The sequence below is a fragment of the Mustela erminea genome, chromosome 17, assembly GCF_009829155.1.
Source record: "Mustela erminea isolate mMusErm1 chromosome 17, mMusErm1.Pri, whole genome shotgun sequence".
NCBI lineage: Eukaryota > Metazoa > Chordata > Mammalia > Carnivora > Mustelidae > Mustela > Mustela erminea.
The window spans coordinates 26,617,359-26,643,507 of NC_045630.1; the positions used below are offsets into that span (position 1 = coordinate 26,617,359).

The window sequence follows — 26,149 nt, forward strand, 5'->3', positions numbered from 1 at the left end:
CCAGGCGCCCTATTTTTGTAATCTTTAAATCTCTAATTAATTCTTAGGAGAGAACCTTCAAGGTTTATCCATTTTAAAAAAATGAATACTTTTAAGACTTTTGATTAAAATTAGTTTGCCTTCCAGAGAAGTTTATTTACATTTGCTCTTACACCAAGAAACAAGAACATCCAGGGGGTTCAGGTTCACCGTGCACATCAAACATGGGCTGTAATACCAGTACCTCTGCCAAATTGAAAATATTTTGTTAGTAAATATGTAATCATTTTTTATTATTTCTCTAAGCAATTTTCTAAAACGATAACTTTTTTTTTTTTTAAGATTTTTTTATTTATTTGTCAGAGAGAGAGAGGGAGGGAGAGAGAGCGAACACAGGCAGACAGAATGGCAGGCAGAGGCAGAGGGAGAAGCAGACTCTCTGCTGAGCAAGGAGCCTGATGTGGGACTCAATCCCAGGACGCTGGGATCATGACCTGAGCCGAAGGCAGCTGCTTAACCAACTGAGCCACCCAGGCGTCCCTAAAACGATAACTTTTGACAATTTTTTAAATAAATTGTATGCTTATACTGAGAATGTTTTTTTAAAGAAATTTTTGCTTGGAAGGGAAATACCATGCAATTGAGATACTGTTTTTATAAACACAGTCAATTTGGTGTTTGTAATTCAAATCTATTCCACTGTCTCCCACACCCTACATCCTCCTTGAAAGTAATGCTCTGAAGTGAAGGTAAATTTGGGACACTGCTGGTTATTTATTTTTTATTTCTGTTATATCTTTTTTTTTTTTAATTTAATCACTGCTTTATTCAGAGACTGGAGTCAGGTAGAGGAGAATATGTATGTTCTCTATCTGTCTATCCTTCTGTTGGCATGACTTAAAACTGATGGAATAAAATATAAATTGGCTCAAGAATACAAATGCCTATTTCTGTTCTTAAGTGATCATATCTATTTGAAAAGACACCATATTTTTGTTGGAAGCAGATCATGAGTCCCTTGTATCTTCCATTGAGACTGTAGGTTACCCCCATCATTGTTTTAGCAGTTCGGTAGCACGTCATACATACTTATCTAATCTTGGATCACCAATTTCAAATGGATATCTAATGGGAAAAGGCAGTACTTACAAAGGACACTTAACACTTCCTTAGCTCTTCAAAAATGATTTAAAAGAAATGTATATTCTCAAAAAAAAAGCATTAGTTATTAAGGGTGGCTATTTTTTCTTGTGGCCTGAAACACCAGGAATCATATTGAAAGTTTCTGTGATTCTAGAATAAAGGTTGTCAGGACAAGGATTTTCTTAATTTCCATCCCTTGAAACCAAGTCCAGCAAAACTTGGCTTGGGATTCTGTCAACTGTATTATCACCCGTACTGTACAAAGTTATAACCATATTGAGTGAGAGCATCTTTTTCAGTCATATAATAAAATACATTTTTATATTCCTATTTCTACTGAATTAATTTAATAAATTTCTAACTTTATATAACGGAACACTTTTTTAAGTGTTTTAACTAAAACTTTATGTTCTTAAGATCTTTTCTTTATCTAAATCTCTCATGATTCCTATCCATTAAATATATTTGCTGAATGAATTAATATACTGCCTTATACATTTGTGTTCATGTCTCTTATCTCCTGCTAACCTGCAAACTCCTTGAAAAAAAGGCATTCTACTATATTAAATAAGAGCACGACTGTGAAACCAGATCATCCAAGTTGAGTCAGATCATCCACATAGTAATTCTGTAACCTTGTACAATTTCCTCAGCTGTACAGTGGCTCAGTTTCCTCATCTATATTTTTAATTTTTTTTTTTATTAAGTAGACTCCATTTCCAGCATAAGCCTTGAATTTACCACCCATGCTCTATCAGCCAAGCCAGCCAGGTGCCCCCTCCCTATCTATAACATGCTGATGACAACAGTAATTTACCTCTTAGGGTTATTATAAAGTTAAAATAAGTTAAGGTACATAAAGAGTTTAGAATAGTTTTTGGCATATAGTAAGAGCTATATCAATGTTTGCTATTAGTGTCATTCATTTTTAAAATACCCTTTAACACAAAGCAAATTGTTTGCACCTAATGTGTAATTAGTATACAATTTTTATAATAAATGGTATAGTCTTTTAGGCTTCTCCTTTATCTTGTTTGTTCCATAATTAATTAAATATTAGTTTAAAACTAGAATGTTGGAGTAGAGGTAGAAAATACTTCCAACATCTAATAGACTCACTTGAAACTCAGTGGTAATATCAAGATTACATAGTTTAAGAAACTAGTTTTTCTGACATCAACATTCATGGGTACCTATATAATCATTTTATAATTACCAGTGTGCCCCTTGGGATAACCCCCAGGCTTTTGCTTATTTTCAAAAACAAAATTTTGAAGGTAATGCAGCTATAGGGAAGTTGGTATTTATTATTAGCTTAATACTTTTGTTAGATTTATAGCCTGTTCTTCCTTTCCTTTTAACATTGCTTGTATTTTACAATTCAGTTTTCTCTCAAGAAGACTTAACTATTTTTCCAATTTATATGTTTTTATCTAAGAGATAGGCATTCCTCTCTGACTCAGTAAACACTGCATATAAAGCAGCAGATTGCCCACAACCAGGGAAGCTAAAGCACATGTTAAAAAGCCTGTCTGCTTTCATTAAAGTACAGAATGCATCTAGAGGAAAATTTATTCATACCAGTGATTTTCAAAACTGAGTGATTATCAGAATCATATTGGGATCTTTAAAAAAATATATATGAACAGAACATTTATTGTTAGATCCATGAAGCCCTATTTAGGGGGAGGAAAGATGGAGACTTGTATTAAAAAGTCCCCCAGGCCTCCTTGGAAAATTATATGAATAATTAAGCTTGGAAACGGATGATTATGTTACCACTGGAAAGAGATTTGTTAGACATAGTAACCAAGAGACATAAATGGTTCTCCAGCATCTGCTAATGAGGTAATGATTGTAATTATGAATATCTAATATCTGTTAGATTTTGCTACTCTCTTACCCCCTTGGGAAGAGACATAAATAAAAACAATAAGATGTAGTCTTTTTCCTTTCTTTAATTAAAAAAAAAATTACCCTTAATTTATATTAACTTCCCACACTACTAAGCTGTTTCTGATCCTGAATTCTTCAGTGAACATGGAGAAGACAACATAGGAGCTTCTTTTTCTTTCTTCTCTCCTTTCTTCATTTCTGTTTCTCTTTTTCCTTTTATCTTTCCTTTCCTTTCTTCTTTCCTCTAGCTGGATGGTTTATAACACTTTAGAAAATTTTCCTGACTGGAAGAGGGCCAATCTGAATGAACTCTTGTCTTGGGCGTGGAAGGAAACGAAGATTCTGAGCATGGACCCTGACTTCCAGGAAGACTGTGGCTCCCATCTCCTAAGTGCCCCACTCTTCCCTTAGCATCCAGGCTAGAGTGGGGTGGGGAAATAGAAAAGAGAGGAGACAAGAAGGTGGTGGAAAACTGAAGCAAAGCTGTAATTTATTTCTTTTCTAAGTTAATTATATTAAGTGTAAATATTCCTTGACCTTAATGTCCACTACTGTATGGACAGCCTCTGTGAAAACATTTGTTGCTTTAGATATATTATGGTAACTATTGTAATGAAATCAACAAAATAAGATTTCGTGAGTCTGCCACTCAACATTTTAAATATATCATTATTGTCATTTTTATATGTGCTGTAATGGAATTTGACCTATATTAGAATGGTTCTCATAATTTTTCTCATTAAACTTTTTTTTTGAAATAGTGTTTGTCCTTCTGAAGTATGCCAATTTTCAAGCATAGAATTGACAGAAATCTTTAAGCTGCTTGGTTTTTTAAAAATTTTTACTTTACCTTGCATAAGAGAAAAAAGAAATATATTAATTTGAGAGAGTGAATAATTTCATTATTACCCCACCACACTTAAAATTGTCCAAAATATTTTGAGATGGGAAAGGATTTAACTTTGGTTTCTAAATGTTTATCTTTTGACGGTTCCTACCAAATTTCTATTAGAAGTAGTAGAAGGCTAGAGAGTGAATATTGAATATCATTTTCTTGATTTAAAAGTTTTTAATGAATACCACTTGAGTTGGTTTTATATTAAGTATATGTATGAAAAATTATTTTCTAATTGAATAAAAATATAGTTAGCAATTATACTTAAATCAGAGTTAACCAAGGACAGCAACTGTTTTAAGGAAAAAGTGTATCCTGCTGATTCAAACTTGCATCCTATCTGGGGGAAAGAAATATGTTTATATTTTACTTCACTAGTCTCATGTTAATCCCTATTGTTCTCATGATGTTTCTCTGTTGATGTGATCCTTATAGCCTTTCAGATCTCTTACTCTATCATTTCTTAAATCCCATTTTATGCAGCATTTTTCCAAGTAAAGCTACAAAAATTGGCGCTGTTATTTCTAGGATGGTAGATAAGTTGTTAGTGCTGAACATAGAAATAATTTGATTATGTAGATTAAAGAAAAGTCCATCTATTATTATTGCTGTAAAGAAGCTATTTAATTTGGAGCTTGTTTTTGTTAGTCTTTTTTTTTTTTACTCTAGATAAGAAGATTAATTTGAATGAAAATATAGATTCTTTATTTGAACTGTGATAGCCAATCAAAAGGTAAAGATAAAGGCAGAAAATAAATCCAAATCCTTTGGTTTAAATGACCAAAGTGTTTACACATCGTTGAGAATTAAATAGTTGATATTGCTTATGTTTGTCTTCAGGTTCTTTGACTTTGAGGGAAGTAGGAATTTTAGGGGTAGATTACACAGAAAGTAAATCTGACTTGAAGATTCAGTTCCTCTTTGTTAATTTACTGTTTTAAATCCTAAGTATCCAGTTATGTCTGATGGTTTTGTGACACACCAAGTATATCTTTGTGAGTTGCTTTCTAGAGGTTATGAAAGCAAAAGCAGTAGTAATTGCCTTTGCTTTTAGTGGGTTTTTTTGGTTCGTTTTTTGTTTTTTGTTTTTTTATTTCTCACAACATTCCAAACATGACTTTATTTTAGGAGACCCAAGAGTTTATCTTTTTATTTTAAAAATATTGCTAAGAATTATTGTATAATTCTTACGGATCCTCATGTAGTGTTCTCACCTGATAAATAAGAAGTGAGATTTTTTTATTTCATTCCAGACTATCTAAATACTTTTGAAATATGTAGCTCAATATATATAATTCTTATTTTTAGCAGCCAAAAATAATTTAGGTTTCACAAATCATACTTATGTGCTCTTACTATTTTTCACTAACCAACCAGATCTATAATTCATCTGATAATCCTTGCTATTTGTACTAATGGAAGACTATAGTGGTTCTTATGTCAACCAATAAGAATGGATAATTGTTGTAGACACTTACTGTGGATATTTATATTTAAAAGGAGGGTTAATGCCTCTCCCAGTTAACAAGTTTAGCCTTACTGCGTCAAAATTCAATAGGAGTCTGTGTTTATGAGGAGTATTTCCATTACCTTAAAGTTTTCTGTTTTGTAAAGGTTTAAGACTTTAATTCTAAGCTTTTTACATTTCTCTGGATTTTTAAGATCTGACAATTGTGTTTTCCTGTACTAATGGAAAGGGTGAATTATTGATGGCAAATCAAATTCTAAGATCCCTTATAGGGATCTTGCTAATCTTTATTGGTAAGAGAAAGCCTGGTTATCCTGTAGGTTTTACACTGTCCATCACAGTCCTCTCACCATGTTTAAAAATAAATAGGTTTCATTCTTTCTATAATGAAGAAGTAGAATGAAGAAAACCACTTAATTTTGACCAGAGTTGAGGTTGTTTTCTACACATTAGGGACATTGCTTTTACTTATTTTCCCTTTTCCTTTTTATTCTCTGCTTTCCAAGTCATCATTTTAGGAATATGGAGAAAAAAAAGAATGTCTCAAATGTAGTAACTTGGATTTTTGGGAGGTTTTGGCTTTTGGTTTTTTTTGTTTGTTTTGTTTAAATTTCATGTTAACTTTAAACCCCTCCACTTGATATAACCAATAGTATGAAAGGGTTTTGTTTTTTTGGTAATAATTAGTAAATTTTTCGAAGGAATATTTTTTCTATTGACTGAGATTTATCAAAAGCATAAGTTACTTTTAAGCTTGTGTATGTTTTACGTCTTTTGGTATAAAGATTTGCATCAACCTGAGTTATTAAGAATGAAACTCTTGGCTCTGAATTGGTTTGAATAAACCCTTAGAAGAGATTCTCTCACCCAGTTTAGATGCCATCTTTCTTTCTTTGTGATAGATAAGTGGCAGTTACTTTTTAAATTAATCATGAGGTTTTGGTTCTTTGCATGAACATTTGCATTTGAATTATTATGCACTTTTCTCTTATGCTTGCTAAAACATACAGGTTATATATCAAAAGACTCAAAACAAGTCAGAATAACCACAAGCTTCCTTCTCAGCCTGTTGTCATACATAAAGCAATGCCTGACCAAGCAGAAACTTATCTTCAGCATTTGGATCCTGTGAATCCAGTTATATCTTATTCAAGAGACCAGTGACTTTTTTTTAATCTTTTCATCATCTCTGCTTTAGAATGTTCTATTTTTCTCCACCAATAAAGAGCTTTTAGAAAACAGAGAATAGGGAAGATTTGCCCTGTAATAGTAGCACCTAAACAAAACCGCAGTTAGTGTTCTGATGTCTGTCTTTCCAGTCTTTGGCCTGCATTTCTTAATTAGTTTTCCGTTTTCAGTATACTTTGTATTTAGGTTTTTATGCTGACTACAGCTCAGTATTTCCTCTCCTTACATCATGCATTTATATTTATTATGAATTAGTTTGTCTATTATTATATAAACATTTAGGCTGCCTCTGATTTTTTTTTTTTTTTTTTTAGTTCTAAGTTCTCCATGTTTTGGGGCCTATTGTTTTACCCCTTTTGTCTTGTAATATTATATTTATAATACAGAATCTTGTAAGCTGGGGAAAAACTGGATCAAAGGATTCACATTTTTTAGCTTTTGATATCTATTATTGTTTTGATTTCCAAACACAGACCAGTTTTAGAAACTATAGTTTCTCCTTACCATTCCTGTACTGATTGTCAGGGATGGGAGGTGAAGGTAAGAGGCAGTGAGGTGAGAAGAGGGAGATGAGGTGTGTATATTTTCATGTAGCACACTCTTTAAAATCTGATTTCTAGGCATAGACATTGATTCTTTTGCTGGGACATCTTTGGAAAATTCCTTATCCTTTCTGAGTCCACGTCCCCATTTTTGAAGTGGATTAATACGAATACTTAATACCTCAAAGTGTTGTTAGGAAGCAAATGACATTATGCATATGAAACACTTATGCATGATAAGTCTTCAGTAAATGGTAGCTACTACTAGTAATAAATTAATGTGTAAAAGTTGGAAAATTAACATTTTCTATAGACAATTAACATTGTCTATCCTGTCCTCCTATCTTGTTCAGTATTTTGTGGAAGTTCTACAGATCTATTCCAGATATATTTCTAGGTAAAAAGAACAGCATATGCAAAAGCTTAAGAATATGAAAGAAGAATGTTTGGAGCCTGCTAGGATGTAACAGGACTAGTGGGAGATGAAATGGAAAGTGGTAAAGGATTAATTCTGGACTGTGTTAAGAGCTTTGAACCTTATCTGTGCAACTATGTAAAGGACTTTAAGAAAAGTGATTGACTTCAACTTTTGATTTGTGGTTTTAGTTTAATTAACAACAACAACCAAAAAGATGTTATAGGCAAGACAAAGGAAGTGGGGATAGGGTTTTACTTTTTTCCAAGAATTTGGGAAATATATTTGAAGTTAAATTTGCAGTATCCATTGTTGTATTAGAAGGATGAAGACTCTAGGCTTATAGCAGTTAATTAGCTTTGTTGATGTCGGTAAGTCATCTAACATCTGAGTTTCATTTCCCTCTTTAATTTGAAGGAGCTGTATATCCGATTTCTATTGTCCAGTTGACCATATATGTAAAACCATTTATATGCTTATAGTAAGACCATATTGTTTATATGTAGGTCCTCTAATAAGCTAAACCTTGTTTTATCCCATATATACAAATTCATGAAAACATTGCTTGAGAAACTGCCTGGTTTGCATTATTTTTCTCTCTTGATTCAGCTTCTGAACTCACTTAAAATGGAATAACTGCCTCTAATTCTAGGATGTGCATTAGCTGTAAGGAAAGAACCCTTTTGACAGTTAGGCATAACTTTATCTGAGAAGAGAAACTTTCTTGATGTTGAAAACGTGGTGAAACAAGTTTTGTAAGGGCAATTTTCTAAGAAAAATGGAATTTTCTTAAGCCAATTTTAGAAATCCTTATTGAACAAATTGTAACACGTTTCAAGGACTACACTTTTTAAAAAGTTTTCATTTATTTATTTATTTATTTATTTATTTATTTATTTGAAAGAGAGAGAAAAGAGGGAGAGAGAGGGGGAAGGGACAGAGGGAGAAGAGAGCGAGAAATCTCTGAGGAGACTCCACACCCAGCATGGAGCCCGACACGGGGCTGTCTCACAACCCTGAGATCATGACCTGAATTGAAATCAAAAGTTGGATGCTTAATGGACTGAGCCACCCAGGTGCCCCTCAAGGACTATACGTCTAAATTATGAATATTTTACATATAACAGTGGCAAGAAAAATAATTAACTTTTTAAAAATCTCCCTAAAATTTGAACTTTCTTCCCATATTCTTTTTTTTTTTCTTTTTTTAAGATTTATTTATTGATTTTGAGAGAGAGAGAGAGAGAGCATGCACACAAGCATGGGGAGGGCCAGAGGGAGAGAATGTCAAGCAGACTCCACTGAGTGCAGAGCCCCACCCAGGGCTTGATCCCATGACATCACGACCCAAGCTAAAACCAAGGGTTGGACACCCCACCACCTGAGCCACCCAGGCACCTCTTTGTTCCCATAGTCTTTACTAATTCACTCTTAATATAATGTTTCTGATACTATAATTACTACATTATGTTTTGCATTAATTTTGGCAACTTCACATTGTCAGCAAGTGTTCAGATAGAGTCTTACTGTCACAGGTTAATAGGAAGTTATTGTATTTGAAGTTATATTGCATCTTAATAACAGCTGCTCTCATGTTCCTCTGATGAACATACTATGAGATGGGAAAAATAATAGGCCAGTGCTTTTTTCCCTTTCTGACATTGCTCTGAACTTTTGATTGTTGCAGCCTAACCTGTATGTAAAATGAAACCATCTGTACGGTAGCATTCTCATTTTTCTAACTATATAACTGTAGTCTTGGATATTTGCATTAGTTATCTCTGTTAACATTGAAATACTAACAGAAATAGGATGGATGGTAATTCTAACTTCAGATTAGTACTTAGTTGGTGTGATTATCTAGTTTTCCAGTACTGAATCCTTTTTTTTTCTTCTTAAAAGCTCCTTGTTAAATCAAATATGTGTCTTGGTTAGATTAGCAGTTACCATAGTTGTTTACTCTTAGTCGTCCTTTGGGGCTCTTTGATTTGTCTGCAACAAAGTTCTTAACTTGGAATTCCTGGAACCTACCCCACAAGGTTTCTTAGGATGTTCTTTGACCCACTAAAAGCACATGAAGAAGTTTGTCATGTCCATGTACTTATTAAAGAGTTTATTGCTTTTTATTTGTTTCCTAAAGAGGATCAAAATATTAATGATTAAAAATTAGTGCTACAGGGGCACCTGGGTGGCTCAGTGGGTTAAAGCCTCTGCCTTCGGCTCAGGTCATAATCCCAGGGTCCTGGGATCGAGCCCTACATCGGGCTCTCTGCTCAGCGGGGAGCCTGCTTCCCACTCTCTCTGTCTCTGCCTGCCTCTGTGCCTACTTGTGATCTCTGTCTGTCAAATAAATAAATAAAAATCTTTAAAATAAAAAAATTAGTGCTACAAAATGTCTGGCAAGTTGACTTGATAGGACGATAAATTATACTAGAAGTACCAATTACTAAAAATTGTAAGTTTCTATTTTCTGCTCTCACTTTGAATTTTATATTGATTCTTATATAGCTTGACAAATTTAAAGATTTATTTATTTATTTATTTATTTTTGTGAGCGGGAAGGGGAGAGAAGAGAGAAAGAGGGAGTGGGAGTAAGAGTGGGGGTGGGGGCAGAGGGAGAAGCAAGACTCCCAGCTGAGCAAGGAGCCTGATGCAGGACTCGGTCCCAGGACCCTGGGATTATGACCTGAGCTGAAGGCAGATACTTAGCTGACTGAGCCACCAAGGCACCCCAGTCTGGCAGATTTAAAAAAAAAAAAAAAAAAAAAATCACAGAACTAAGTGAACAGAAGTTCATTATTTCAATCCCTTCATTTTTTTCCTCTTCTTTTTCTAGTCCAGAGTCATGTTACCTATTTATTTTAAGAGAATGAGAAACCTTAACCAAATGATTTTGCTTCTATTTACCTTCTCATCTTTTAGGAAAGGAAGTGACACAAGATTACTGTTTCACAGGGCTGTCGTAAAACTCAAATGAGATTTTTGGCTGTTAATAAGCATTTTAATTGATATGATTTGACATTTACACAAAGTACATCTGTCATATAAAGAATAGACCAACTGTATGAAGGATTCTATATTAACGTGTTAATACATAGTTAAGAAAAAAATTTCACAGAACTGGAACAAATAATGCTAAAATTTGTATGGAACCACAAAAGACTCTGAAGAGCCAAAGCAGTCTCGAGGAGGATGAACAAAGCTGCAGGCATTACAATTCCAGATTTCAAGATAAAATATAAAAATGTAGTAATCAGGGGCACCTGGGTGGCTTAGTGGGTTAAAGCCTCTGCCTTTGGCTCAGGTCATGATCCCAGGGCCCTGGGATTGAGACTTGCATCCTTGCATCCGGCCCTCTATTCAGCGGGAGCCTGCTTCGCCGCCGCCCCCCAACCCCCCCGTCTCTGCCTGCCTCGCTGCCTACTTGTGATCTCTCTCTGTCAAATAAATAAATAAAATCTTTTTTTTTTTAATGTAGTAATCAAAACAGTGTGGAACTGGCATGAAAGTAGAGACGTAGATCAATGAAACAGAATAGAGGGCCAAGAAGTAAACCCACGATTATATGGCCAATTAATCTATGGCAAAGGAGGGAAAAATATACAATGGGAAAAAGATGGTCTCCTCAACAAATGGCATTGGGAAAACTGGACAGCTGCATGCAAAAGAATGAAACTAACTGACCACTTTCTTATCCCATACACAAAAATAAACTCAAAATGGATTAAACACCTACATGTGAGACCTGACACCATAAAAATCCTAGAAGAAAACAGAGAATAATTTCTTTGACATTAGCCATAGAAACATTTTTCTATGGCAAGGGAAACATAAGCCAAGATAAACTGTTGGGACTGCATCAGACTAAAAAGTTTCTGCACAGTGAAGGAAACCATTAGTTTCCTTCCTCCCATTCGGGCAACCTACTGAATGGGAGAAAGTATTTGCAAATGATATTATCTTTTAATAGCCAGAATATATAAAGAACTTCTACAACTCAACACCCCAAAAATAAATAATCTGATTTTAAAAGACAAGGGACCTGAATAGTCATTTTTCCAAAGAAGATATAGAGATGGTCAATAGACGCATGAAGACATTCTCATCATCACTCATCATCACGGAAATGCAAATCACAACCACAGTGATATATCGCTTTTCACCTGTCAGAATGGCTAGAATCAAAAAGACAAATAACTTGTTTGTGGAGGAAAAGGAACCTTTGTATACTATTAATTGGGACGTAAATTGGTGCAGCCACTGTGGAAAACAGTATGGAAGTTTCTCAAAAAATTAAAAATAGAATTATCATATGATCCACTAATTCTACTAATGTTTACCCAAAGAAAACAAAAACACTAATTCAGAAAGATGAGTACACTGCTGTGTTTATACTGTGGCATTCTTTCTAATAGCCAAGATATGGAAGGAACCCAAGAATCCATCAAAAGAAGAATGGGTAAACACACACACACTGAAATACTACTCAGCCATAAAAGAGAACGAGATCTTGCCATTTGCAGCAACATAGATGGTATAATGCTAGGTGGAATAAGTCAAAAAGACAAGTACCATGATTCCACTTGTAGAATTAAAGAACAAAACAAGCGAAGAACAAAAGAGAAATAGAAAAACAGGCTCTTTTAAAAAAATTAACATATAATGTATTATTTGTTTCAGCGGTATAGGTCTGTGATGCATCAATCTTACACAATTAACAGCGCTCACCATAGCACATACCCTCCCCAGTGTCCATCAGCCCCTCCAGCAACCCTCAGTTTGTTTCCTGAGATTGAGATTGAGATTGGTTAGTTTCCCTCTCTAGTTTCATCTTGTTTCATTTTTCCCTCCCTTCCTCTGTGTTTTCTCTGATTGACTTATTTTGCTTAGCCTAATACCCTCTAGTCCCATCCACATCTTTGCAGAGTCTTTTGATGGCTGCATCAAAAAAATGATTCCCTTGTTTATATATACCACATCTGATGATTCCCTTGTTTATATATACCACATCTTCTTTATCCATTCATATCATCTGTTTGATGATATCTAGGCTCTTTCCATAGTTTGGCAGAAAAATAGACTCTTACATACAGAGAACCAACTGGTAGTTGTCACAGTTGAAGTGGGTAGGGAGATAGGTGAAATAGATAAAGAGGATTAAGACTATGTGATGAGCACTAAGTGATGTGTAGAATTGTTGAGTCATTATATTATATATTAGAACTATTAGAAACTAATAGAACACTATGTTAACTATACTTCAGTTTAAAAATTCTTTTTAAAAATATCATTTTGGGGCACCTGGGTGGTTTAGTCATTTAAGCGTCTGTCTGCCACTCAGTTCATGATCCCAGGGTCCTGGGTTTGAGCCCCTCCGTTGGGCTCCCTGCTCAGCAGGAAGCCTGCTTCTCCCTCTCCTACTCCCCCTGCTTGTGTTCCCTCTCTCCCTGTGTCTCTGTCAAATAAATAAAATCTTTAAAAAAAATCCTCATTTTCTATTTTAAGAAAATACACATGAAAAAAGAAAACATAACTCCATTAAATTGCTAATAATCTGCATATAATCTCAAAAGTAAAGAGGAAAAACAGCTCAATAAGATTACAAAAACACCTTTTTCCTAATCAAGGGGTAAGAGAAGAACCATGAGAACCATAAGAGACTATGGACTCCAGGAAACAAACTGGGGATTTCAGGGGGAAGAGAGTTAGGGGGATGGGTTAGCCCAGTGATGGGTATTAAGGAGGACACATATTGCATGGAGCAATGGGTATTAAATGCAAACAGTGAATCATGGAACCCTACATCAAAAACGAAGGATGTACTGTAATGGCTAATATAATGATCAAATAAATACATAAAACAACATTATTAAACCAGAAAACAAACAAAACAAAAAGACCCACCTTTTTCCCATCTAGGAATTAAATCTGTTTATTAAAAGAAGTTTCGATTGGGCTTATGTATGTCAGCCAGCTTAGTGAAGGTATGTTTTATGGTGTATGCCAAGTGTTATTAATAAGATTTTGAATAAATAAAAAACATGTTTTACTTTTTTTCCCATGTCTTACTTTTAACATGAGCTTTATAGGAAGAATTATTTAGAGTAAAATATTCCTAATTTGAAATAAAAAGACTGACTGCATCCATAATGTGTTTACTTTAACAGTTTGTTGGTAATCAGTATGCCTGGTGATAGGTCCTGAAAGTATTTATAGGAACTATAAAAAAGGAATGTGAAATAGAATTTTCATGTTATATGGGTAAAAAATAACAAAAACGGATGTTGAACTATTTGATTATAAATTTTCTTAAAAATTATAATTTTCTATATTTCTGTTTTCTTAAATGAAAAATTTACTGTAGTGTAAATAATTATCTTACCAGTTGTTCTGCATTATCACCTGGGTGTTTTGATGTATTAATCCTGAAAAGAGAAAATTCTTAATTGGGAAACTTAGTCAGTTGTTTAGAAAATAGAGTAGCTATTCATTTTGTATGAGTAGTTACACATGTTAACTTTCAATAAGATTCTTTTTGTTGATTTTTTAGTGTGCAAGGTTTTAGTTTCCATCCTTCTCAAAATGGTACAAAAACATAATTTCATTTTACTCTTTGTTAATTTACTACATCTTCTTTACGCATTCATCTATTGATGGATACTTGGGTTCCTTTCATACCTTGACTATTATAAAGAATGCTGCAGTAAAAACACAGCAGTGTACTCATCTTTCTGAATAAATGTTTTTGATTTCTTTGGGTAAACAGTAGTGGAATTACTGGATCAATTTTGTTTACATAATTTTTTATCTCATAGTGAAGGCTATATATAAAAATTTTAGGGGCATCTAGGTGGCTCAGTTGGCTAAGTAACTAACTGCCTTTGGCTGAGGTTATGATCCCAGAGCCCCAGAATCAAGTTCTGCATCAGGCTCCCTGCTCACTAGGAAGTCTGCCTCTCCCTCTGACCTTCTTTCCTCTAGTGCTCTCTCTCTCTCATATAAATAAATAAAATCTTTTTTTTTTTTTTTAAAGATTATTTATTTATTTATTTATTTGACAGAGAGAGAAATCACAAGTAGGCGGAGAGTCAGGCAGAGAGAGAGAGAGAAGCAGGCCCCCGCTGAGCAAAGAGCCCGATGTGGGGCTCGATCCCAGGACACTGAGATCATGACCTGAGCCGAAGGCAGCGGCTTAATCCACTGAGCCACCCAGGCGCCCCATAAATAAATAAAATCTTAAAAAAATTTTTTTTTTCTTTAGATCTTTACCCTTTTAAAATTGGAAAGTTGTGTTTATTGTGTAGACTCTAAGGTAAGGACCAGCATAATAGTCTTTTAGTATTTAGTGTTTTCTTCATATATTCTGAAGTGATTCAAATGTAGTATCCCAGATAATATTAAGATGAATTTTTCTTATTTGTGTGAGTATATTTCAGTTCTGACCTGGGACCCCTAGATTTTTCTTGTCAAAGGTATGTTTTGAATAGATTATTCCACCTGACGGGGAATTATAGGGGAAAGTTTTATGTTTGTTTTCTTTTTAAGTATTGTGGATGGCAAGTTTAATTGAGTGAATTGATTATACTTTAGATTTGAAGTCCTGGAAATAAGAGGTTGAATTAATCTGACCTGCTAGTTCTTTTTACCCACTTTATCATTGTTCAAAATACATATATTTTATGTTGAAGTTTTATCTTGAGCAGTCATTATATTTTGTGAAATAACTGACATTTAAACTCACATTTTTAGGGAAGTAGAAATGTTTTTTTTTTCTCCAAACATGCATGCATATACATATAAGTACACATTTATAATTTTTTCAAGAACCATACAAATCCATTCATTAAAAGTAATAGTACTCACCATTGCCAAAGCACATAGTGTCTTACCACTTAACTTTATTCCTCTTCCATTCTTTCTCCATTTGAAAGTGTTTTTGAAATATTCTGGAGCATCAACATGTCAGTAAAAAAAGTAATAGGTAATTGCTATTCACTCTAGCTTTGTTGTGCCGTCTAGAGAAATAATCAACAGCAGCTCTTCAGAGGAAGTTTTAGTGGTCATTAGCCTCGCATTTGAAATAAAATGTTAATGGATGAAGGGTCTTTGACAACATTTTTTTTAAATGCTTTCCCCTGCCTATTTACCACCTGTTTCTACCACTTCTGAAAAAATAATCCAAAAGGAACATGCACTTAATACTTAAACTGCTCCTTTAATTTTTAATTTTCATCCAGATCACAATATTTTAAAATTTCCCTTGATATTTTCTGTTTGGCCTTTGAGTTACTTGGAATGTGTTGTTTAATATCCAAGTTTGGTTTCTAGTTTAATTTTGTTGTAGTCTAAGGAATATATGGCTTCTACTTTTGGGGTTTAAAATTACTTTCATGGTTTCATATATGTTCCACATGCATTTGAGAAGAATCTGTATTCTGCTTTTGTTCGGTAGACTGTTCTATAAATGTTAATTAGGTCAACTTAATCGATAAGGTTTTGTAATTTTTGTATAATCTTGCTAATTTTCTGTCTAATTGTTCTGTCAGCTGTAAAGAGTGGGAATTTTTAAATCTCCAGGTATAAATTGTTCAGTTTTCCATTTCTCTTTTCAATTCCATCAGGTTTTGATTTATGTAGTTTTGTGTTGTGTTCTTTATATAATTATTACAGCTCTGTGATGTGTATAAACTCATCATTATGAAATTTTCCGTTTTGTCTATTGTCATATTCTGGGTCATAAGGTCTATTTTGTCTGATATTAATACAGCAATTCTAGTTTTCTTTCAGTTACAGCTTCTTTGGTATGTCATCTTAGTGCCTTTCAGTTTGTTTATTTATGTCCGAAGGTAAGGTGTAGATGGCATGTAAATGTTCTTCAGTTACTCAGTCTTACAATCTCTACTTTTTGGTTGGGTGTTTAAATTATTTACTTTTAATGTAAGTATTGATCTGGTTTGATTTACAGATAGTCCCAACATCTGTGTCATGCCTGAGTCTAGTTTAATGATTGTCTCCTCAGATTATTTTTCCCTGAATGCCTTGTGATTTTTGGTTAAAAGCCGTACATATTGTATGGGACAGTAGATACTGAAGGAAATGTTTTGTATGCTGTGAATACTTATGAGTATGCTGTGTACACTTTTCGTTCTGCCACACTTTCATTGTGGGAGTTGTGTTAACGTAGTCATGATTTAAGTTGTTTCAAAGTTTGTTCTTGCTATGATTACCTTCATTGGACCATATCTAGTAATACTTTATGTTTAGAGTCTTGGCTGCTTTGCCAGAAGTTTTCTCAGTGTGTTCTCTGCTGGGTTTTCGGTCTGCCCTTTGCACTGCTTCCCAGAACAAATCTGTCTCTTGTAGCAATCTTTGCTATATTCCTTGTTTATGTGGTGGGGGTGGTTATGAGAGGAGGGATGTTCTTTTAAGTTTTGAATAATCCTCATTCCAAGTTTGGTCCTGTGAACCTAGGTCTTGAGGGTGTGGAGTTAGTTCACCTTTCTGCCCATCTTCCAAATGAAATGCTGGACCTAGCATATGTTCCTGCCCTTCTCCTAAGAGTAAAACATTTTATTTCCTGTTCTCCCTCAACTGCAGTTTCTCCTCAGACTATAAACCCCTCCTTCCCTTTCCTCTACAGACTAATCCTTTTGTTCTGTATAGGGACATAGTAGGTGTGTATCTGCATGGTTTTAGGAAATGGTTGCTGTTCCTTTCCTCCAGCCAATAACACATGAGACATTTTCTGAGGATTCTCTCCATTCTTCCCAGGTGGGGATCATGGAAGAAAAGTCTGGAAAAGCATGCTAGTCTCCCACCCCCAGTGTTTATAGTCACAGGGGCCTCTCACATCATGCTAGGCACCTTGTGGTATTTTGTTAAACAGGAACTTAAAATTCCTGCTGGTTTATCCAGCTGTTTCTGGTTCAGGTAAGCAAATACTGTAGCATTCTCTTCCTGCAGGTACCAGTTTCTTCTGGTTTTTAGATTTTTTTCCCTAAACAGTTATTTAACAGGTCCAAGAAATGTCCTTAATTAGCAGTTGTTCAGCTTTTTTTTTTCTTGTTATCTTATGGGCGTTGCTCTTTCCAGCTTTCTCTATCTCCAAGCTGTACTTTCTAGTTTTTAGTACTTGTATTACTTCTGTAGGTAGAAGGGGTTTTTAACAATCATTTTTAATTATCTTAGACTTACTTCCTGGTATTTAAATTTGTGTATTGTCAGTATATTTCAGAGCTCTATTAATAGTAATAGGTTTTTGATTTCTTATTACATTTTGGGATAATTATCTTTTGCAAAATATGGTGTATAATGTATGTTCTTCTGTAATCCACCCCTCCCTTGCCATTACCACAGATAATCATTTAGTTAAGTGACAAAAGTAATCTCAATTACAAAACACAAATTCAGTATCCGAATTGGTAGTAGCAATGAAATCATCTATTTGAAATTTGTTTGCTAACGAAAGTCTCAAGACCTGTTTAGCCAGGACAAGAATTTTTTGGAAGTGTGAGGAAAATATTTATGGTATTTAGAAGTTATAATGTAACATCTTAACCCATTGAGCATTTTAATTTGAGTCTCAAATAAGGAAAGTTTCTCTAAAGTTTGCCAGACTTTTAGAATGTGACTGACAGTTGTGAAGACACATTTAAACTAATTTGGTATTCTATTAATGAACCAGGGGGATTTCTGTTGAAATTCAGACAGTATAGACTATTGCTGTGATTTACTACAACATGGAAACTATTGGATTAATTTTTTAAAATTTTATTAAATATGCTCCTATTCCTCAGTATTCTTTTTTTAAGATTTTATTTATTTGGGAGAGAGAGAGCACAAGCGGTGGGGGAGTAGGGAGGGACACAGGGAGAGGGAGAAGCAGACTCCATGCTGAGCAGGGAGCCTTGGGAGGGGGCTCTATCCCAGGACCCTGAGATCTGAGTTACCCAGGCACCCGTATTCTTTGGTATTCTATAAACTTAAAATCAAATCTATTTAAGTACAAGGTTTTGACTATTAAAGAACGGACTCTTAGAAATGTAAAAGCAGTCTACGGCCATACCACCCTGAACGCGCCCGATCTCGTCTGATCTCGGAAGCTAAGCAGGGTCGGGCCTGGTTAGTACTTGGATGGGAGAAATGTAAAAGCAAGTTTGGTATGTGTCTAAGCACAATCTGATCTCATTATCCTTTAATCTTGAATCCATTCTCCGTTTTGTCCCCTGCTACTCTGCCACTTACCCCTACTGGTTCAGGCCTTCATCACCCCTGGCCATCACCTCGTAGTCCCATGTTTAAAATGCTCCCTCGTGTCTAATGATTACAGAATAAAATCTAAGCTTTTTTATGTGACATTTAACATTATCACATACCACTTGCGTAGGCACATTTTACACTCCAGCAACACTGAACTGTTTGAAGACCCTCAAAAACCACATGATTGTTTGTTTACCCTTGTGCCTTTGAGCTTCTGCTCGCTATGTCCAGATGCCCATTTCTGTACTTCTATGTGTTACATATTGTAATGTCATAGCCGGGAAGTTCTTTAAGTACAGTGCTGAGTTTCGTAGCCACAGAAGTAGTAGTGTTATTTGGTTAGATGACTACCATTAGATTCCTTACATTTTGCCCAGTGTAGAAATGAATTATATCACATTTCTGATGGGGTATCCTTCAAACTTTTCCAATGCTTCTGGTGACCAGAAATTCCTTCTTCACAAGGAAGTCCATTATATTTTTCTGTAACTCCAAGTCTTACAAAGTTGTTCCATTAAAAACAGCTCCTACTTCTTCCCATCACCTCATAAACAATAAATATTTAAAAATGTGTGATGTTTAAGAACTCGTGACTCCATTTGCAGTGAAAGTCAACATCTGAATTTTCATTATGTTAACTTACTCTTTACCTCAGTCTTACTTGAATCCTTTGCAGGTATTTAATGTCACTTGAAAAAAGAGGTGAGGCATTCAAAACTGCGTTCTGTGAAGTTGTGCTGATGTTGTGTAGTTTCCTTTGTTATGGACTAGTTTAAAATACTGAAATGGGAGGATGAAAGAAAAGAGAATAGGACTTTTACTTACTAGTACATGTAAACAACACTAGTATAGGTAACAACATAGCTCTCAGTTTCCCTTTTTATTGTTATTTATTTTGAATTTCCATTTGTGAAGTTAAATTGTCTATGAAATCCTGTGAGCCACTTGGTATTTCAAATTCCAGTACTGAATATAATATCTTTTTTAACTAAGTAAACTTACATAGATTATGTAAAAGTATTAAAATAAGCTTCACATACATAGTCATTTTTATTGAACTCAAAAGCCTCATTAGGATAAAAACTCTTGTCCTGTTCATCTTGGTCTTGTCTTGGCCTTGCATGGGATCAGGAAAATAGGCACTCAGTAATTTTGTTTATTTAAATCTTTCCACTTCCCTCTCACTAACAGAAAAATAGCAGAAAAATGCAGACTTCTCCTTTCGCTGAATTCAACACTTATAGACAGTTTCCAGTGTCTATACTAGTGTTTTTTCAAAGCATGGTCTTACTGATTATCTACCTCAGAATTATTAATTTCCTGGGATTTGTATTAAGAATGCAAGTTTCTAAACCTCAGACTTATTAAGTTAATGTTTCAAAGAAGGTGAGACGCAGGAACCTCTATGGTGGTGGTTTTATTTCTTTATGGAATGCACAAATCTCTTCTTTCTTTTTATTAAATAGCCTAAAATTACATGGGAGAAACAAAGATCTCATCCCCAGCACATCCAGTGTTGATCCCACCTGTGGAAATTGGTAGAGATCCAGTAATGTATCCATTGGGGATGGGGCAAAAAAAATGTTTCCAGCAGTGACCACCACAGACCTGTTCTTCATTTCAGAGCAGTAACCTAGGTATTATTGTCTCAGCCCTTCCAAGAGCCACATTAAAATTCTAAGTCCCTCTGGAATTTGGTCACTTTGGAAGATGTTACAAAGACCAGCTCCAAGGGCAACATTGGATAATAGGCTGTGATTTCCCTTTGATCTCCTCAATAGCACAAATAAAAGCTAGAACATTCTTGTAGTGCTTGTAGTAAATCAGGATCTTAAAGCTGGAGTCAAAGATGTGTCTCCCAAAAGGTAGCATATCCTGATGTTTAATCAGCCAAATTTGACCAAACATTTACTAATTTATTATAAAGGAATACAATTCAGGGAAAGCCAAATAGAAAAGATGCACAGAGAAAGGTGCTGCTGCTGCTGCTGCTGCTGCTGGCGGCGGCAGGGCGGAGTATAGAGCTTTCTTGTCCTGGGCAAACCATCTTCCTGTCACTTGAATGTGTTCACCAGCCCAGAAGCTCCGGAGTCTTCATTTTTAACACACTGCTCATGGATTTATAAGTAACAAAGTACTATAAAGTATCAGTTGTTGAGCTTTTTTTCCTTCTTATATTTGTTTTATAACTATTTGCTGAATTAACATACTTCATCTAACTAAATTTCAAAGACTCTAAATAGCCACAAAAAGCAGTGAGATTTGTTTAAAGATTTTACTTATCTGTTTGAGAGAGAGCGTGCGTCAAGTGTGGGACAAGTAGAGAGGGAGAGGGAGAAGAAGAGAATCTCAAGCGGACTCCATGCTTAGCTCAGAGCCCTACACGGGACTTGGTTTCACAGCCCTGAGATTGTGATCTGAGCCAAAATCAAGAGTCTGATGCTTGACTAACCGAGCCACCCAGATGCCCCACTGTGAAGTCAGTTTAAATCAGTCATTGAGCTCAGGAATTTATTCTGTACAACCAAAAGAAATGTATTATGAAACACCATTCCTTTGATTTTACTATTCTACTTTCAACATATTAACATCCTTATTTCCTTTTGGCTGTATCTTCTTCCAAGTCACGAAATTTAAAAATTTCTGTATTGCCTCTCCTCCCTCTCCCACTTACTTAAATCCTCTCACCCTTTTCCAGCTCAATCCCTACATTTTTGTTCCTCTGTCCTTGCTTTCTGGGTTTTAACAGTTACTGATGCACCTATAGAATGCGTTTTACCAGCTGCCACTCAAGCATATTCTCTAATTGTACTTCATTTTGCATTGCGCCAGTTATCTTTCTTGCTTCTACTTTGAGAGCAAAAAATAACACCAAAAGCTGTTATAGTTAGTTCTACTTAGTTTTCTAGGAAACAATTAAGATAAAATTTAAATCTCCTTAACCTAGGGAGCCTGCTTTATGTTTTTAATCAATTTTATAAGAACATGAATATGGTGACTGTGATATACTAGGACATTCATACTTCAGACAACACCTTTTTCTTTCTTTTTTTTTTTTTAAGATTTTATTTATTTATTTGACAGACAGAGATCACAAGTAGGCAGAAAGGCAGGCAGAGAGAGGAGGGGAAGCAGGCTCCCTGCTGAGCAGAGAGCCCGATGCAGGGCTCGAACCCAGGACCCTGGGATCATGACCTGAGCTGAAAACAGAGGCTTTAACCCACTGAACCACACAGGCGACCCCCCCCCTCTTTTTTTTTTTTAAAGAGTTGATTTATTAAAGAGAGAGAGAGAGTGCACAAGCTGCAGGGTAGGGGGAGCAGAGGGAAAGAGAGAAGGACTCCCAACTCAGCCCCAGGACTTGAGCTGAAGGCAGATGCTTAACCAACTGTGCCACCCAGGTGCCCACCAACTGCCTTTTAATTACAAAGAAATTTAGGTTGTGATGCTTGGCTGGTTCTGCTGGTTAAATGTCCAGCTCCTGGTTTTGGCTCAGATCATGATCTCAGGGTCATGAGATTGAGCCTAGCATCAGGCTCTGTGATAAGTGTGGAGTCTGCTTATGTTTCTTTCTCCCTTATCCTCTGCCCCTCCTTGCTGCTATCTCTTTCTAAAATAAATCTTTAAAAAAAAATTAGGTTATAGTATTTTATTAAGAATAATTGCCAGGGTGGCTGGGTGGTTCAGTGGGTTAAGCCTCTGCCTTTGGCTCGGGTCATGATCTCAGGGTCCAGGGATCAAGCCCCAAGTCAGGCTCTCTGCTCAGCAGGGAGCCTGCTTCCCCCTGCCTCTCTGCCGGCTTGTGATCTCTCTTTCTCTCTGTCAAATAAATGAATAAAATCTTAAAAAATAATAATAATAATTGCCACTTACTTGTTTGGTGCCTATAATATGCCACTTCCTGTTTTGGTTAGATACTTTACTGTTTCGTTTGAGTTTTCATAAAAATTCCGTGAAGTACCTGAAATTTCCGCTTTATAATTGAAGGAATTGAGTTTCCACGAAGGTGAAGCCAGTACCATGACAGAACCAAAATACAGTCCAGGTCCCCATGTCTTAAATTCATTACCATTTCTTCTGTATTACACAGTATCCTTAAAGTAGTACAGAACTTTTGAAATAGTTTTGCCAGAGTATTCTGGAGGAAATGTGCAAATAGTGCCCTTAGAAATGGACAGTTCCATGATAAGAGGCCCTCCGTAGTATTGATCGGCAGTATGGAGTAATTGTTTTCTGTCAGATATGTGATTGCAAGCACATTGTTCTTGAGCTTTATTCAGGGGTGTATCCAGGGTCTGGAGGTATTGATATGTGAGGGAAGTTATGGGTGTCTAGAGATCATATTTGAGTTGTTTTGTGTCAAGGAAAATTAACCTGATTGGGGCTGGGAAATGAGAAGGGAGGAGAGTTTAGAAAGCATTAGGAATAAAGGAAAGTTGGTGGACATATGTGATTTTTTTGGTGTGTGTATCTCAGTCCTCCTTCCCTTGTACATGTTCTTGGCACCCTTTATTCCTAGAGTAAAGATCACTTTGGTTTTTATATGCTGCATGTTTTTTTTATGGTTCTTTTTCTGTTTCTTTCGGAATCCTATTTTTTTCTGTAGTTTATTTGAATGCATTGAAGGGTATTTAAATGAGAAACTAATGCAGTTGGGAAGTTGCTACAGGAAAGACAGGATAACTGAAGGCTTCTTAATAATAAATCACACCAAAAATGGAACCTGCAGGAACCAACTATGTGGACAAATGGAAAAATGCCTTTTGTCTACAAATTGCAGTGATCCTACATAAACATGGAGGTCTCTGTCTGGCTTAGGACAGCTGGCTAAGTCTGATCGTTCCCCTCCATACAACCTTTAAACCAGCATTCCAAGTACTGCTTTCTGTGCTATTTTGTTTACTGTCTTGGTCAGTAAGTGTACGGAATTTTTAATAGACACCAAGTAAGGTTACTTCCAATTGGGTTATAGATACCTTATGGTTTGTTTTAAGAATAGGTATTGTTTGATTGATTAAGGAACCTACAGCCAGCAAGTGGACTGAATATAGAAATACTATTTTCTGAGAGGTCATTGACTTAAATCAGGGTTATCAGTAGAGGTCAATCAATATTATAGATATGAAGAAGCTAATCAGAAGTAGCTTCCATGAAGTTTCTGGTTAGAAATTGATTCATCATTAAGAAAGTGATATTTCCAAACACAGTTTATGCAAATTTTTAAGTCTGTAACAAATTTGAGGAATGATCTTTACCAGGAAAAAGCTGCTACTAAGTATTAACTTCTTAGCACTAAATGGAAATCTTGGGTTTTTCATTGTGTGTGTTCTGTCAGCAGGGGAGGGAGCTGCTATAGCATTGCTAATTCACAGCACCAGGGTGTGCTGTAAGCAAACTACAGCTGGGTTTATTTATAACTAATTGCATGGGTATCTGTCCTTGTTTGTGGCTTTGAAATTCCCATATATTTCTTATTCTGGACAATTACTGTATCAAACAATATTGAATCATAGCCTTATTTTTCTAAGCTCTTTATAAATCATTAGTCTGCTCTTTATTTTGAGGAACCATTTTAAGATTTTGTACTACTTGTATTATTATTATTTAAAGGTTCTATTTATTTGAGAAGCAGAGAGCATAAACAGGTAGAGGGGCAGAGGGAGAGGGAGAAGCAGATTCCCTGCTGAGCAGGGATCTGGACCTGAGTCAAACGCAGGTGCTTAACCGACTGAGCCACCCAGGTGCCCCTCGCTTGTATTATTTGTGCTCTGCTTCTTTACACAAGAAACTAAAATCTAGGTTCAAGACCCTTCGTCAAAATGACCTCTGAGTAAAAATCAACATAAATATTATTGAGGTCTAATTCAAAAGGGAAGAGACTGCCTCATGATTGAATCTATCTCAAGGTGTGTTTACAAATAAATATGAAAGTTGTCCTCACCATTCTTGTTATTTTCTAGGATGTTTCAGCCAAGCCCAGGAAATATAGTACTTATTTAACTTATTTAACCTTGTGTTCTTAAATCCTTTTCAAAGCATTCATTATTTTGAATCTGCTTGCTACCAGTTCTTCCATTTCATCTTCCATGTAGCTATGTAGTGCCCTCACCCTTTTGCTGCCAGATCATATATGCCCCTTAAACTCTCTCCTCCACAGTCTCCAGTAAATCTGGTAAGTGACAGCTGGCTTCTACTACAATCACATGTATCATATAGGAATTGAGTGATTCTCATATATTACAGATCAGAGCTAACATAATAATTAGAGATGGATTTATTTGAGTGTGAAGGCAAGTGTGTTTTGTACCAGTTCCATCAGTTATACATCCTTTGCTATTTGAGGTTTTGTGGAAGCTCAGAGTTTGATTCTCACAATGTGAATTTTAAATCCCATTGTAAGAAAAATATTTGTGTCTGTAATATTTCTGTTGTCCTTAAAGATTAAATGGAATTATAACCACTTTTATGGTCAAGGATATGCTAAAATCAGGGACAGTCGGATAATTAATGGTATAGCTATGTTCCTTTTTTTCTAAAACTAGGTTGATGCCTAGGTTGGTGCCCCCTCCTGCTGTTAAATAGTTTTAATATCCATTTCTAAGAACAGTTCTTTTACGTATGCTCAAAATGTTCACACAGTTTCCTTTGGATACCAAATATCAAAAGGTCTTGACAGAAAAAAATAAGCTTGAGACAGGGAAGAGAGTTGATAATGTACTGATTTCTGGAGGAGGCAGGTTTTTGGTGGAGGTAGACCTCCTTCCAGTTCCTTCCTGTGTGTGTATATGTGTGTGTTTTTCTGTCTACTCACATTACATTTCTAAATTGGCACTTAGACATGATTGTTGGACTACTTTGAAGTCTTAAGTTGTTGATGTATTGTTAACCTTTCAAAATGGTAAAACATCTTAGAAGAAGTCCTGCAAAGAAATTGTAGATCTATTTGTACACGTGTATATGGTCATTTTCCCAGTGAGAGGAGCAGTTTATAATGAAATCATTTTTAATGAATGTGAATTTTCATGTAGAGACAGATCCACTGGTAAAATTTAGTGGGCTAGTATTTTGTGTTTATAGTCATGATCACATTAGGCCCTTTTACCTTTAGATAAAATTTGGATTTCATATGCATTTATGTCTTCTCTCTGTTTAGTACTATTCTTCCTTAAATCTAGTCATGGGTATAGGAAATACCCAGTACCTAGAGCATCATCAGTTTGCCATTAAAAAAACCTGGTCCACTTTGTCTTAGAATGATCATAAAAATATCTTCTATATGGGATGTTTCCACTATTCATTCAGAAAATCTTACTTAAAAAGCTTAAAAAGTTTGAATTTGAAAAATCTGATAAGCCTTCAAATCT

At 35.3% G+C, this 26,149-nt stretch overlaps 1 protein-coding gene and 1 non-coding gene across 4 annotated transcripts in view; both read left to right on the forward strand.

Annotated features, from left to right (window-relative positions):
* COP1 (COP1 E3 ubiquitin ligase) overlaps positions 1-26,149 on the forward strand; it is a 245,993-nt gene that overhangs the window by 197,821 nt on the left and 22,023 nt on the right. Inside the window, exon 19 of one of the 3 annotated variants that reach the window (XM_032317089.1) lies at positions 3,267-3,583. The exons of the other annotated variants lie outside the window; for them this stretch is intronic. Coding sequence (XP_032172980.1) covers positions 3,267-3,281 — 15 coding nt within the window. The 3' untranslated portion in view covers positions 3,282-3,583. Of the gene's footprint in view, positions 1-3,266; positions 3,584-26,149 lie in introns of those variants that run through there. 3 annotated transcript variants of the gene reach the window in all.
* Positions 23,501-23,641, forward strand: LOC116576838. The gene has a single exon (XR_004280301.1).